The following is a 12825-nucleotide window of genomic DNA, read 5'->3' as shown; positions in this document are numbered from 1 at the left end:
TTGGTACATCGGTACCGAGCTCACAGGAGAGCAGGCACAGGTGTTCAGTAATCATACCTGTTTGACCTTTCCTCAGCCTTTGGATGGTAAAAAAAAAAGCAAAAGATATTTTCTGCTTTCTCCCTGTTTACCTGATGCCTTAACAAAGAGCTTCATTGTTGGCAGTCTCCTGTAACTTGACCAGATTTTTTTCTCTCTCTCTCTCTCTCTCTCTGTTTTCGTTGACAAAGACGAACAGCTTGCAGCTTGGCGAGGGCAAAGCTGAGCTAAGTTTTCTTAGCTTCTCCTTTAAAGTGTGTTTTTTTTTTCTCCCCTATATTGTTGAAGCCACACTTAATTACACTGAAACTCCACAATGTTTCTGTTCAAAATGAAGTCTGTCTCTATCTGGTTGCGGTGTCAGTTTGCGACTTTATCGGGTGAAGCCAGGGGCAGCTATATGTTCATGACTCCAGGGCATGAAGTTGTGTCTTAAAGTGATGTACTGGTTGCAGCATTGGTTGCACTTTTGCCTTGTAGCAAGAGAGTCCTGGGTTTGAATTAGTCTGTGGCCTTTCTGTATGTCCTCTCCATCCGTGCGTGGGTTCTCTCCAGGTACTCTGGCGTCCTCCCACAGTCCTTTCTAAATCACCCTTACGAGTGAGTGTTTGCATGCACGGTTGTCAGTCCTGCGTGTTTCTGTGTTGCCCTGTTATGGACTGGAAATCTGTCAAGAACCTGACTCATCCAATGACTGTTGGCTGTAACAGCTCTCTGTTAGCCACTAATAATGCTGAAGTTGGTGTCTGCTTGGTAGTCTGTCATCTCAGGCAACTGTTTGCAGCTAATAATAATAATAATAATAATAATAATACAGTTATTCTCTGCGTTAGAGTTTCCTATCTGCGGCTAAGCATTAGCCACTAATGACTCTGAAGTGCCTGTTCTGGAGCTTGTTCATCGTTTCTGTCTCTTCAGTTAAAGGCTTCTTCGGATCAACACAGACCGGTAAATAAGATGGCTGAAGCCGTCACTTTAGTTCCAGTTACTACACGTAATTTTGACTCGGGGATCAATTATAGCGGTTTAAACTGTAATCGTGTCATCTTATTTACTTTTAATTCAAGTTTTAAACAATAAAAGGTCAACTGGATCATTTTACATCAAACATAAATCTGGGATTCAAATAGGGCCCCCGTCCATGGTGCCGCTATCTCTGCATAGTACTCCTTGCTTAATAATCTTGACTGCGTTTTGGCTTTTATGTTGCCCAGCAGAACATATTTCATGCCGGCATTACGCAACTCCCCAAAACTAACGTCAAAACCTCCTCTACCCAACAAACATAAATAAAAAAAAAATCTGCTCAGTCTACAACCGGGTAATGAACTCTAATAAGGCTGCAGACGAAACCACTTGTTTTGTTTTTGTTTTTCTTTCCTTTGTTTTTTTTTCCTTTTCTCCAGTCAGTGGGTATAGTGTCATGGAAGGCAAAAAAAAATGTGAAAAGAGCAGCCAGACTCTTAACTAAGTGCACTTAAAGAAGTGCCTCGGAGGAGAGGACTATTTTACATGTGGATTAGTGTGCATATCGCAGTCATCAGACGGTTGATACGAGGCCTTGAACGACTGATATTCTGTCTTTTATTCCTACCGAGACACGGGGAGCCTTATCCTTTTCTCCTATCTTCCATAACACACTCCTCAAACACACACGCACGCTGATCTGGCCTCCGTCGAAACTGCTGAGATGAGGAAGATCGGATTCTAAGATCCCCGGCGCATGCCTGTGTCTCTTCCTGTAAAGTAGATCATATGCCTCTCAAAGCACATGCAAATATCGGAGAAGGCACATGTCGATATGTAAAGCATGCTACACATAAGTGAGCCCGTGCACCCGTCTGCCTTTCCTGCACGAAGCCCCTCTAGTGTCAAAGTTAAAAATTTGACTCCATCCGACAAAATAACACTGCCAACTGGTGAAAGGAAAAGGGCCGCCACCTTTTCCTACTTTCCCCCATTAGCATTTTTTTGTTGTGTTTTCCACTTTGCTCCCCCCCGGTGGGAAGAATAACACCCGGGGATTGTCTGGGCACGAGCCGAACACACATAAATTTCAATATTAATTTGGCTGGCACCTCGGCAGCCTCCCCGAGTCTCCTAATCTCCCGCCGCATATCTTCATTATCTGAAAGTGTGCTTTCATCTTAATTCCATTTTCATCCATCAAACGTCGGGGAGGTTTGACCTTGCGTGATCCCGACAGAGATAGCGAGTTAGCAGGAGAGTGGGCGAGAGCGGCAGAGACCGAGATAGGGAGGCAAAGTGGAGGAGGAGGGCTGGCGGGGTTGGGGGGAGAGAGAGAGGGAAGAGAGAAGATAAGGGGGCAGGGTTGAGAAGATGAATGAGGATGGAGGAAAAGGGGGACATGACAGGAAGGGTATGTGTGTGAGTCTGAAGCCATTTCGGTTTTTGATAATCCTTATGTTGCAGCAGCAGAGTTTACTGTAGCGACTCCACATATCTGCTTCAATTCCCTTTTCCTATCCGCTCGCCTGTTACTCATTCCTCCCCTTCACTCGCCTTGGGCTCTTCCCTTCCTCCTTCATCCTCTCCCTTTGCCACGTCAGTTTATTTATCCCGACATTAGGGTCTAATTACTCATTTGTAGTAATTGTTTCCATAATTGTTGGAATCATAATTGTCCTATGCTGCTGTTGTCGTGAACAGGTGGTGGATGGGACCTGTAAGGGAATGAGTGTGTGCGTGCGTGCGTGCGATGTGATCAGCATCGGCTCGGTCCTAATTTGATCCAGACAAAGCCGCGCCACCTGGCGGGAACTGTCCTCGAGAAACGAGGCGAGTGTTTTTTTTTGGTTTTTTTTCCGAGAGAACGCCCGAGGACGCGCCGAAACAGACGTGGGAGCTGGAGACGCACGCCACTTATCCCACATGAAGGATACATGCCTGCATGATCGTACTCAAACAGAACGCCTCATTAGTGGATAAGCTGGATATGCTCTCTAACCTCTGCCAGTCTTTCCCTTTGTGCTCTCTTTTTTTTTTTTTGCCTGTTTGGATGGCAGCCCTGATCCCCTAAATGCAGGTTATCTGTCATCAGCGACTCAGGATGGTAAATAAAGAATCATTTATCAGCCCTATTAAAGCCTCTACAATGTTTCGGCTTCTCTTCCTTATCTTTGGATTCTTTTTTCCTTATCCCTCTCTCTCCGCAGTCTGTCTCATGCCTTTTGATCATATCATCACAGATTTCACCCCCCACCCCCCCTTTCCTTCTGTGGTAACATTCATTTCATAAGACATAGCATTCAGAGGCTTTTAAAAAAGATCTTCCATCTGTGCCTCCGTGGGACAGGTAGAAGAAAAAGCTAAGTGAGCCGCAGTCGATGCTGCCGCTGCTGATGTGTCTTACGGCCTCAACAACGAACGCTCGACTCTGGCGTCCGGCCGCTCTGCTGATGCCGTGTCATGTTCTGTGCCGACACCCTGACCTGTGTCACAACAAGCTAACGTTAGCGGCAGCCCCCAGGCTGGGCAGAAAGCTGACAGGAGTGGGCCGTCGGTCTTGAACAACACTTTCCGGGCAGTTCTAGATCTAATTGTGCAACTTGTTAACCAGCTCGCCTGCCAGGACTAGGAAATCAAAGCTGTTGACACTGTTAGTAAAAAAAATAAATAAATTAGACTTGTTTTCTAGGTACAGTGATTTTTACAGCGTATAACTGCTGTTATTTAAAAACCAATAACTCTTTGCACGTTTATGCTTATTTTGGATATCTTTCTATTTAAGTAAAGTCAGTATCATATACTGGATTAAGTGTACGCTCCACTTTGATTTTGATTATTTTACCAGCTTTTTGTAGCCATCAACAAGAATCTGTTGTTAGTTTGGTGGCATATTCGATCTGCACTACATTTCTGAAGTATCCACTAGTCTGCCTTCAGATGCAGTTGCGTGATGACATTAAGTCCATCTTTTGCGTATACAAATTCTTCAACTCTTCTGAGAAGGATTTCCACATGGTTTTGGAGTATGTGTGTTGAACTTTTTGACCATTTTTTTTTTCTCCCCCAGCGGTCCTCTTGTGATGTTGGATGAAAAGCCTTGCTCTTAGTCTCTGCTTTAACTCTTTTCAATGGTATTTTGTTTTCGTTTTTGAAGTCGGGACATTGTGGAGGCCAGTCAAGATAATCCCAAAATTCGATTGCTTGAACTGTCCAACATGTTTTTGTTTTGCTTAGTTTCTCTGGAACCAGGGAGCCAAGAACTGCTCCTGATAAAACAGCCAAACCCAGACTTATCCATTGTCTTGTCAGAGGGGCATGATCCATTACAGAGAACACTTCTATTGAGTGTGCTTTACATGTCTGCATTTGATGGCCTGGTTTTGGGGATTCAAGGACTTGGAAATCCAAATCATTATTTTATTTTATTTTTTCTACATGGATTCATAATTACAAGTTCAAACTTAATGACGGTCATCTTTGTGTTGCATGTTTCTAACTGCCTGACCAAAACTGCACACGCTTTTAATGGCTCTTTCTCACAGGTCACACTTACACACTCAGGTCAGGAATTGAAGAAGAGAGAAAAAAAAAAAAACACAAAAAAAAAAAAAAAAAAACACTGAATTGTTGAGAAACCTTCTGAGTGTGAACAAAATAATTATGGTAGAAAAAAAAAAAAAAAAAAAAGGAAAGAAAAAGGAAATGCGATCACAGGATTTGCAGGCCGGTACTATGTAAGCAACACCAGGGTTGGAGTTTGGTTGACACTCATTCCCTGGTGCATGCCAGCGCTTGTGTCAGCAGGAGAGGCTCTAAAGTGGAGACACAGGAGAAGCTCCTATCCATTCTCAATCAGAGAATGTAACATAAGTCATGAATAAGTGTGTGTGTGTGTGTGTGTGTGTGTGTGTGTGTGTGTGTGTGTGTGTGTGTGTATAAAGGGGGGGATTGTGGGAGAGTGGAGTTGTTTGCTGTGAATGTCCACGAAAATTTACCACAGCATAAAATGACCATGCTGCATATTTAGCTGATGTTGACACGACTGCCTCCATGAAAGATGAAGCTTTCATTCTGCCTACTTCATCACGGCCCGCTATCAGTTCCAACACGCCCATTTTACAACGACTGTGTTCTTGAAGAACTACAAAGGGGGGTTATGCATCAGTTTGAAGCTAAACCACTGCCACTCTCAGCTAATGCCCCCTCTGCATATCTTGGTCCCCACTTCATAAATATAAGAGAAGAAAAAAAAAGACAAAAAACAAAAAAAAAAAAACGAAACAAAAGCTCTTCTTCTGCTTTCAGAATAGGTCAGGGACTGGGTTAAGCTTCTGTCAATGTTCAAACACATCCCAGCAGAATAGTATCTCTGTGACACCAGTGGCCTAATCCGCCACTTGAAGAGCAATTAAAAGTTTAGCCCTGACTTTAAAAAAGTAACCATGTGTGATCTTTTTTTTTCTTCTTCTTCTTTTTTTCCTGCGGGCCTGTTTTTTGGCTCCGTTCATGGGTTGAATGCTAATAGGAAAATGCTATCGGTGGCTCTCTTCCAAAGACGTCCCTAAAAACGTGGAGGAGCAAAAGACAACAGGAAAGTTGACAAAGTAAGAAAATGTAACGTTGAAAGGAAGTTTTCTAGCAGCATCTGTGAGGAGATTTTTTTTTTTTTTGTCTAATATCAGCTTCATTTTATGGCAAAACGGTGAAATCATCATACGGTTTGTGTTTAGGATCTTCCTCTGGTTAGCCTAGCCCCACTGAAACATATGCATGTGTCCGACTGTCTCTCCTGCCAAACATGCCAATAAAGGGTCGATAAGACTGAAGAAAAGCAGTGGAGAAGCACTGAAGGACATTCAATTGATCTGTGTTCTGTCAGTCCATAAAACCACCACACGGTAAAACGGAAGGGTAAGATCGACAAGGGAGTGCTAATAGCATCATCAACTCTGACAGATGGCGTGTTACCCATCACGATTGCCATTAACGTATTTTTAAAGGTGCTTAGAAATTATACTATCTGGCTCTGTGCCAGTCTTTATTGCATGACCTCGCACCTCGCTGACATAATTTCAATTGAGAGAGTATGGCAATGAGGTTTACCAATCCTTCTGTCTCCGTTTCTGTTGTTGTGTAAACTGCTACTTTGATGAGCCGTCACTCTGCGAGGCTGAAAGCGGTTTTGAAACTCAGCAGACAAGGACGAGACCAAAGACGGTCATTTCAGACTTTTATTTTTTTTTTTCCTCCCAGTTTTTGTTCTTTTTCTTTCTTTGCTCCTGGAGTCTCTCGGTATGTTGTTCCCGTTTCCCCTCATTACGGTGTCAGGTTCCAGCTTAGGGAGGAACGACCTACGAGGAATGTTGCACAGAGGAGTTGAGGGTTGAAGAAAAACGGGGGAACATTAAGACGTGCACCGGAGCTTGACAGGGCCAAAGCTATTGGCCGGGCTAAAACACGATACCTGAGACTCAGCCAGCAGTTCCGCCTAACAAAGCTAAAGCCAGCTCCTCCACCGACAATCTCACAACTTAACCAAACCATACATTAAAAAATAAATAAATAAATCCAGGGCACCTGAGAAACCATCTACAATGCCTCCCAGGAGTTTATATTACTTGAACATTACTACATTTGATCAAGTTTTAACCATGAATATAGCATTTCAAAAGGACGTTATGTGTTAGACCAAGATAACTCACCATTGTAATGTGAAAATGGATTGTGCTGTGGGATTGTTTACTTTTGATATTGATGGGTGAGCCGTTCAGAGCTCATGGAACTAAAAGAAAATCTTTAAATGGGTAAAAAACAGACTTGGGACGCAGTACAACCGCTGGGCCTAAATTTATATTCCGTGAGAATCTGTGGCAAGTATTGAAAGCTTGTGCTTGTAGAGCCCCTAATTGATAAGTTTTTATTTTACTTCACAATTATCCAATATTGTTGTCTGTCAAATCAATTTCCAGTGAAGTGCGTACAATGTTGTCTTGGTGAGAAGGCACAGAAAATCCAGCCTTTCCACTCGTTTTTTGGCTGCCGAGTCGTCCACAAGAATCAACATTCTGTTCTGTAACACCCTAATTTACCACAGCTGGGCAGAACCCAAATCGAACTTGAATCCACCTTGATCAGATTCCAATTGATTAACCATCAGTTCAGCCTGAGGGCATTTGTCTCATTTATCACTTCAGTAACAATATATCTCAATAACTTTTGCGACTCCCCAGCGCTGGAATTGCACCAAGTTTTCTCTTGCACTTAAACAGGCAAAAGCAATTAGATTGAGCCAATTTAAGATCCCTGCAAGTATGTTGTTTTTGTATGTCATGGCTATTTGGCTCCCTCTGACTGTGTCTCAGGTGGTGTATCAGGTCACCGCCTGGTTGCCCATTAAAAATGAAACACGGGTTCTTAATTACCGACTGGCACTTTTGGCAATCATGCCGGCACTCGTGTGTCGCTGCCCTCCGTCGTCACTCTCTCCATCTCTCTTTGGCTCCCCTCGTTTTCAATTGGCCTCTTTATCTCCCGGTCTATCTTGCTTGCTCAAGCTCCCCTCCTCCGCATCCCTTCATTTCTCTGGGTTGACTGCAATAACACACTGGACCTGCAGTTTATGTTTGCTCCTCTCGCCCCAAGTCCAACCCAGCCACAATTACTTCCTGTGGTTCACGGTAGTGGGTCACTGCCATCTGCCAAAGGTATTTACAGCTGAAATTACACACACGGTGTTTTCATACCAGTTCCATTATCCTTCATTTCATCCGGAGGGTCTGTTGAAGGTAGGCCTAATTATAAAGCCATGCATCAAGTGAGAACGGGCGACAGGCCGCCCAGTGCACATACACAGCTACTTTAGCCCACAAACTCTTTTGTTTCATTGGGATTCTGCGCAGCATGCAAAATGTAGCACACAACTGTAATGTGAAGGGGCGAGATAAATAATTTTCAGCATTTTCTAGAGTTAAAAATCTTAAAAGTACAGAAACACTTTGGAAAAAACAGCTTTCACTGCAATTAGAGCTGGAAGTCGTTTGGTGTATGTGTCTGCCAGCTTTTCGCATCTAGACGTTGCCGTTTTTCTCAATTTACTTTGCAAAATAACTCTGCCTCGGTTTGACTGGCTGAAGAGCATCTGCGAACATCAATTTCCATTTTTTTTTTTTTTGCCACTGATTGTAAATTGTGAAAAGTTGTTCTTTTCAACAACTTTGCTACTTGTCACTTCAAAAATCCTTACATTTACACGCCATAAGGAGAGGCATGCAAAGTTTCAATAAAAAGTCCCGAAGCTTCGGATTGTGCAAAAAAAAAAAGAAAAAAAAAAAGGTGTAAACGGTGTGAATACTTTTGTAAAAGCACTGTACGGTAATGATGAGCAATGCCTGGCATGCCACAAGACATACTTGACCTCAAACATGCTGTACAGACCAAATAATCATCATAACTAGCGTCGTAAGGAGACAGTGCGCTTCATGCGTGAGCGGTGTGTGTCAGCCTTCCAAGGTTCACCAGCAGATAAAAGAAGAAGCTGTGGTTAAAAACAGATAGCTGCTGAAAGAGGACAAACATTTTGTTAGGACGGGAGGGAAATGGAAATTAAATCCAAGAGGTCATTCACTGTTGACACGACTGGCGCGGCGCTGTTTTTATTGGCTTCGGGTACCTGTGAGACAGGCAGCACATGTGTTTTGCCTCAAGCGTCCAGGAAATAGGCTGGTTCGAGGTTCGGCCACAGCTCCCTGAAAAACCTGTGGCTAGTTTACATTGTTCAGTTTTGATGAATTTGCCCAGTCCTCTCTCCTGGTCGCCACAGCTGGACATCAGTCTGAGGGAAATTTCGTGACCCCTGAGAAGTGCTTTGGCATCTGGTAAACATAAAACGGCGTGGCGCTTATAAGTAATGAAAGCCGTACATAAGAAAAGGTCTATGAAAGGAAACGGCATCAGGTCCAGGTGAAAAAGTAAAAGTTCCCGAATCTGTGGCTATTTATTTTCAGCGGAAATGTAATCAGATAGAGTCATGATGACGTCTCAGTTTGTCCAGATGTGCTTGTGTTTCGGTCTGCGTCGTTGCTTAAATGGCCGGCGTGTGAGCAGTGCAGAAACCTCTGGTGGGAAGAAGGATAGGAAACTAACAATAGAAACTCACAAGCTCACAAAAAGGACCATCATATGTTGAGTTGTAAGCAACTATGTGCAAAATAACACAATAATTGCTCATCGGTTAGCTATTAACCCAGTCTGTTAATATTTGGACATTTGAACATCCTTAGGGCAGCAAAACTCCTGTTCCCAGGTCTCATTCTGCATGGCAGAGTAAGATTTTTTTTTATGACTTGAGTGTGACTCTTTCTAAATTGTCTCTTACCCTTAATATTCAAGAGAAGGACTGAAAGAATCAAATCGGTCATGACAACCTGACAGTTGCATGTGAATTCATAGGGCTTGCCAAGCGACATAATTTAGCCTTTTCCTTTATTTCTAATCTCAATTCCACATCCTCAGACATTCGCATAAAATCTCAAATCGAAATAAAGTGTCTTTTTATGTTATTCCTTTATCTAAAAGAGCAAGAAGAGAAGGATCAAAGGTTGCTTTGCAGTTGATCGAGGCTGCAGATTCTAATCCAAAGCCTTTGGCAATCTCTGCGTGAACCCTATTTCTGGTCTGCAAACAAATTAGCTTCCCCTCCACCCCCCGCTTTTATTCTGTTCACTCTTGCTCTCCCTCCGGAGAAAGCAAGTGAGGAAATTCAGGTGAATAAAACATAAAACCTGTTTGTTCATTTCTTTTTCTTTTTTTTTTTCTCCCTTCTTGTCAGGTTCTTTTTCCTTTTTCCCAAACTCAATTTTCCCTCATTGTGCTCAACCTCAAGTACTTTTCTTTCATTGCAAGTTACTGGCAATTCATTAAGTGACATTTTTTTTTAAATGTGTTTCATTAAAAATTGGTTTTTCCTATAAAGCAAAGTCACACAGATTGAATCTGGTCATAGGGGGGGAAAAAAAAAAAGCCCAATTTTTCTGCTTAGACAAGCTGGAAGATTTGTTAGAACACACCTCACACTTAACAAATGTTTTGGAGAAATACAGTACAACCAAACAAAAACAAACAAAATGTTTCTGTGTCATCACAACTCTTTTTTTTTTTTTTCAGTGTTATTACACCTATAGTGATCAGTTTTTCCTACTGGCCTCCGCTTCTGTTATACAACAAAATGTTTGACTAGCCAAGTGAAATCTGCATGAATATTTATACCAATTCATTTGTTGAGTGTTGATTGTAATTACAAGGAAACATGATTTATTGCCAAGATTGCCGTGCTTGCCAGCCAGCCAGAGAAACAGAACTGGGGAGAAATAGATAAATAAATTAAAAATTCACACACACACACACACACACACACACACACACACACACACACACACACACAGAGCTAAAAAAATAAATAAATTCCCACTGGACTGAGGGAAAAAAAAATCATTAACAAGCTCACACAGTATTAGCTTAGATGAGTACAAATGATGAGAACAATTCATGTTCCTATATCTATTTATATTAACTAAACGTAGAAGAAGACCGTGGTTTGATCTTTTCATACCAGCCCCCATGTCTCCATGCTAGTGGGGGCTCACCCTAGCAACAGTCGACTTGTGACAGCTGAAGAGCGTAGCATCGTAGCCTACCAGGGACCATTAAATCTAACGAAAGTAATAAAGAAAACACAGAATTGATGTTGGCTGAAATGGTTACAGAGGACAGAGAAAATAGACATCAGTTCGGGACTGTCTTCTCGTTGTTCCTATTTGTATCGAAGCAAGTGTTTGCACTGCAGAACAACTATCTGCTACATGGAGTTGGAAAAAAAAAATCGAAGAACTTCCACGCGTCATGCTGGACGTCCATGTACGTCTGTTTTTGGTTGATCCAGATCAGCTGCAATCAAATGTTCACATGTTGTTTAAGTTGACAGCCAAGCTAGAGTTGGCACTGCAGGACAGCTAGGTGCCACAGGAAGCTAGAAAAGCTAGAAAAAAAAACAAAAAAAAAAAAACGAGCTGCACCTGTGGATCACCTTTTTTGCGGATAGTTCTTATGGGTCATTCTTTATATTTAGTTTGGCAAGAAGAATACCTGGAAAGGTAGGGTGATTTGATCAGCTCCTAGCAACTTCTTACCAACATTTACAGATCAGTAGATGCCTTTATTTACTTGCTTTTTCACCTTTTACCAGAGTTTTCAGATCAGTTACACAGAAGCCAATTGCGCCCCTTTTCCGTCTTTTTCCAACTAGAGTTCTCTCAAGGTGACTGAGAGGTGTATGCCACCACAACTAGGGATATACCGCTTCCTGCCAGCTATGAGATCTTTGGGTCGAACTTTATGTTTCAGGCCCCCTTCAAGAGAGTCCCTTCAAACACACCTCTACCTGCAAAATCTAGCGAACGGCAAAGAAAACCTATCTACCGTGTACCAATTTAAATTGCAATCACTTGAGGCTAACCGTTTCATCTTCTTCAGGTGAGAGAATTAAGGGAACAAATGTGCAATGGTGCTGGGGAGAGCATTTTTGAGTAATGAGCCTCTGCCCCATGTAATACTCTCGTGATTGAACAAGGAAACACGGATGACAGTGGGGAAGAGAAGGATTGCGAGCGGACGGATCCGCAGTCCGGCAAGGTTGCTCGCACATTTTGCGGCAGCAGAGGCGAGCTCCGACAGTGTTTGTGTCTAATTAATGAGTGGCAGCGACAATTTGTTATGCCATTTACTGCTATAATGACCAAACCGGTTCTTTCATTCCTCACTTCATGCTTATTCCTCCAGCTATCATTCCTCCGTGCCATTGCCTTTGTGCTGCTTCTGACAGGGAAATGAGAGACACAGGAAGAAAACTAAGCAGGCTGAGACAGTGAGGAACAGGCCTCTGTCTCGATGATACGCTGTTAGTGCCTAACAGCGGATGTTGTTCAGTAATGTGCTCAACCAGACCGCATGCAATGACAGCTTGAACCTACCTCTTACCTAGCTGGACCTTTTTGTGTGGTAACGTGGCAACAAGTGGCTCTGCCTGTTTGTATGCGTCCGGGGTTAGACTTGTGGTTTCGCTTTCTGCTTTCAAATCAGGTCTTTCTTCTTACTTTCAGTGGGCAAATTAGTTTGATAAAAACACTGAGCTCATTAGCCTCCATGTCTTCTCGGTTGCCTAGGTTTAGTTTGGCTTAGTTTGGGGGTGAGGGGAAAGTTTATTGCCAAGGTTTTTGGGTAAAAGTCAGGTGTCTTAGTCGATTCCTGTGGAAATCAGGACATTTGTTATTATTTTTTAGGCCAGCTTATCTGTACTTTTAATCATTAATAGCCTCCCATTAAAATCTAGCCTATACATTTTTGCGCCTCCTTTGACCCCCTCTTATCCCCCAGATTCCTGGCATCCCGCTCCTGAAAAGCCCATGTCTGATTTTCAGCGGCCCCAACTTCCCAAAAATCATATCTCACTAAAAAAGACAAACACAGCTAAAAACAGTCCCTATTATAGTGACCCCCGGACGTTTGGTTTCTCTTGTAGCCGTTTCGTCGAGTGACCTTCTCGGTGGTGAGCCAGCCCCAGGACCCTCACCAGCAGGGATCGCTGCAGAGCTGCTACGACAGCGGCCTGGATGAATCCGAGACACCCAGCAGCAAGAGCTCTTCGGGCCCCCGGCTGGGCGCCCTCCCCCTGCCCGAGGACAGCTACGAGAGGACAACGCCGGATGGCAGTGTCGGTGAGGCAGAGCACATGGAAAATGGTAGGGGCAAACACTGAAAGGAGGT

The 12825-nt window shown here is 43.1% G+C and overlaps 1 protein-coding gene across 6 annotated transcripts in view; it reads left to right on the top strand.

Annotated features, from left to right (window-relative positions):
• The window catches only part of pcdh7b (protocadherin 7b), a 141293-nt gene that overhangs the window by 59544 nt on the left and 68924 nt on the right, over positions 1–12825 (top strand). For 2 of the 6 annotated variants that reach the window (XM_007551333.2, XM_007551336.2), the window contains exon 2: positions 12581–12776. The exons of 2 other annotated variants lie outside the window; for them this stretch is intronic. In XM_007551333.2, coding sequence (XP_007551395.1) covers positions 12581–12776 — 196 coding nt within the window. Of the gene's footprint in view, positions 1–12580; positions 12801–12825 lie in introns of all 6 variants that reach the window. 2 more of the 6 variants (XM_007551332.2, XM_007551335.2) reach the window with 1 other exon arrangement.

Source organism: Poecilia formosa, unplaced genomic scaffold (assembly GCF_000485575.1).
Source record: "Poecilia formosa unplaced genomic scaffold, Poecilia_formosa-5.1.2 Scaffold41, whole genome shotgun sequence".
In the NCBI taxonomy this organism is placed as follows: Eukaryota; Metazoa; Chordata; class Actinopteri; order Cyprinodontiformes; family Poeciliidae; genus Poecilia; species Poecilia formosa.
Note: the sequence above shows the minus strand (reverse complement) of the source record. Positions and strands in the feature narration are given on the sequence as shown.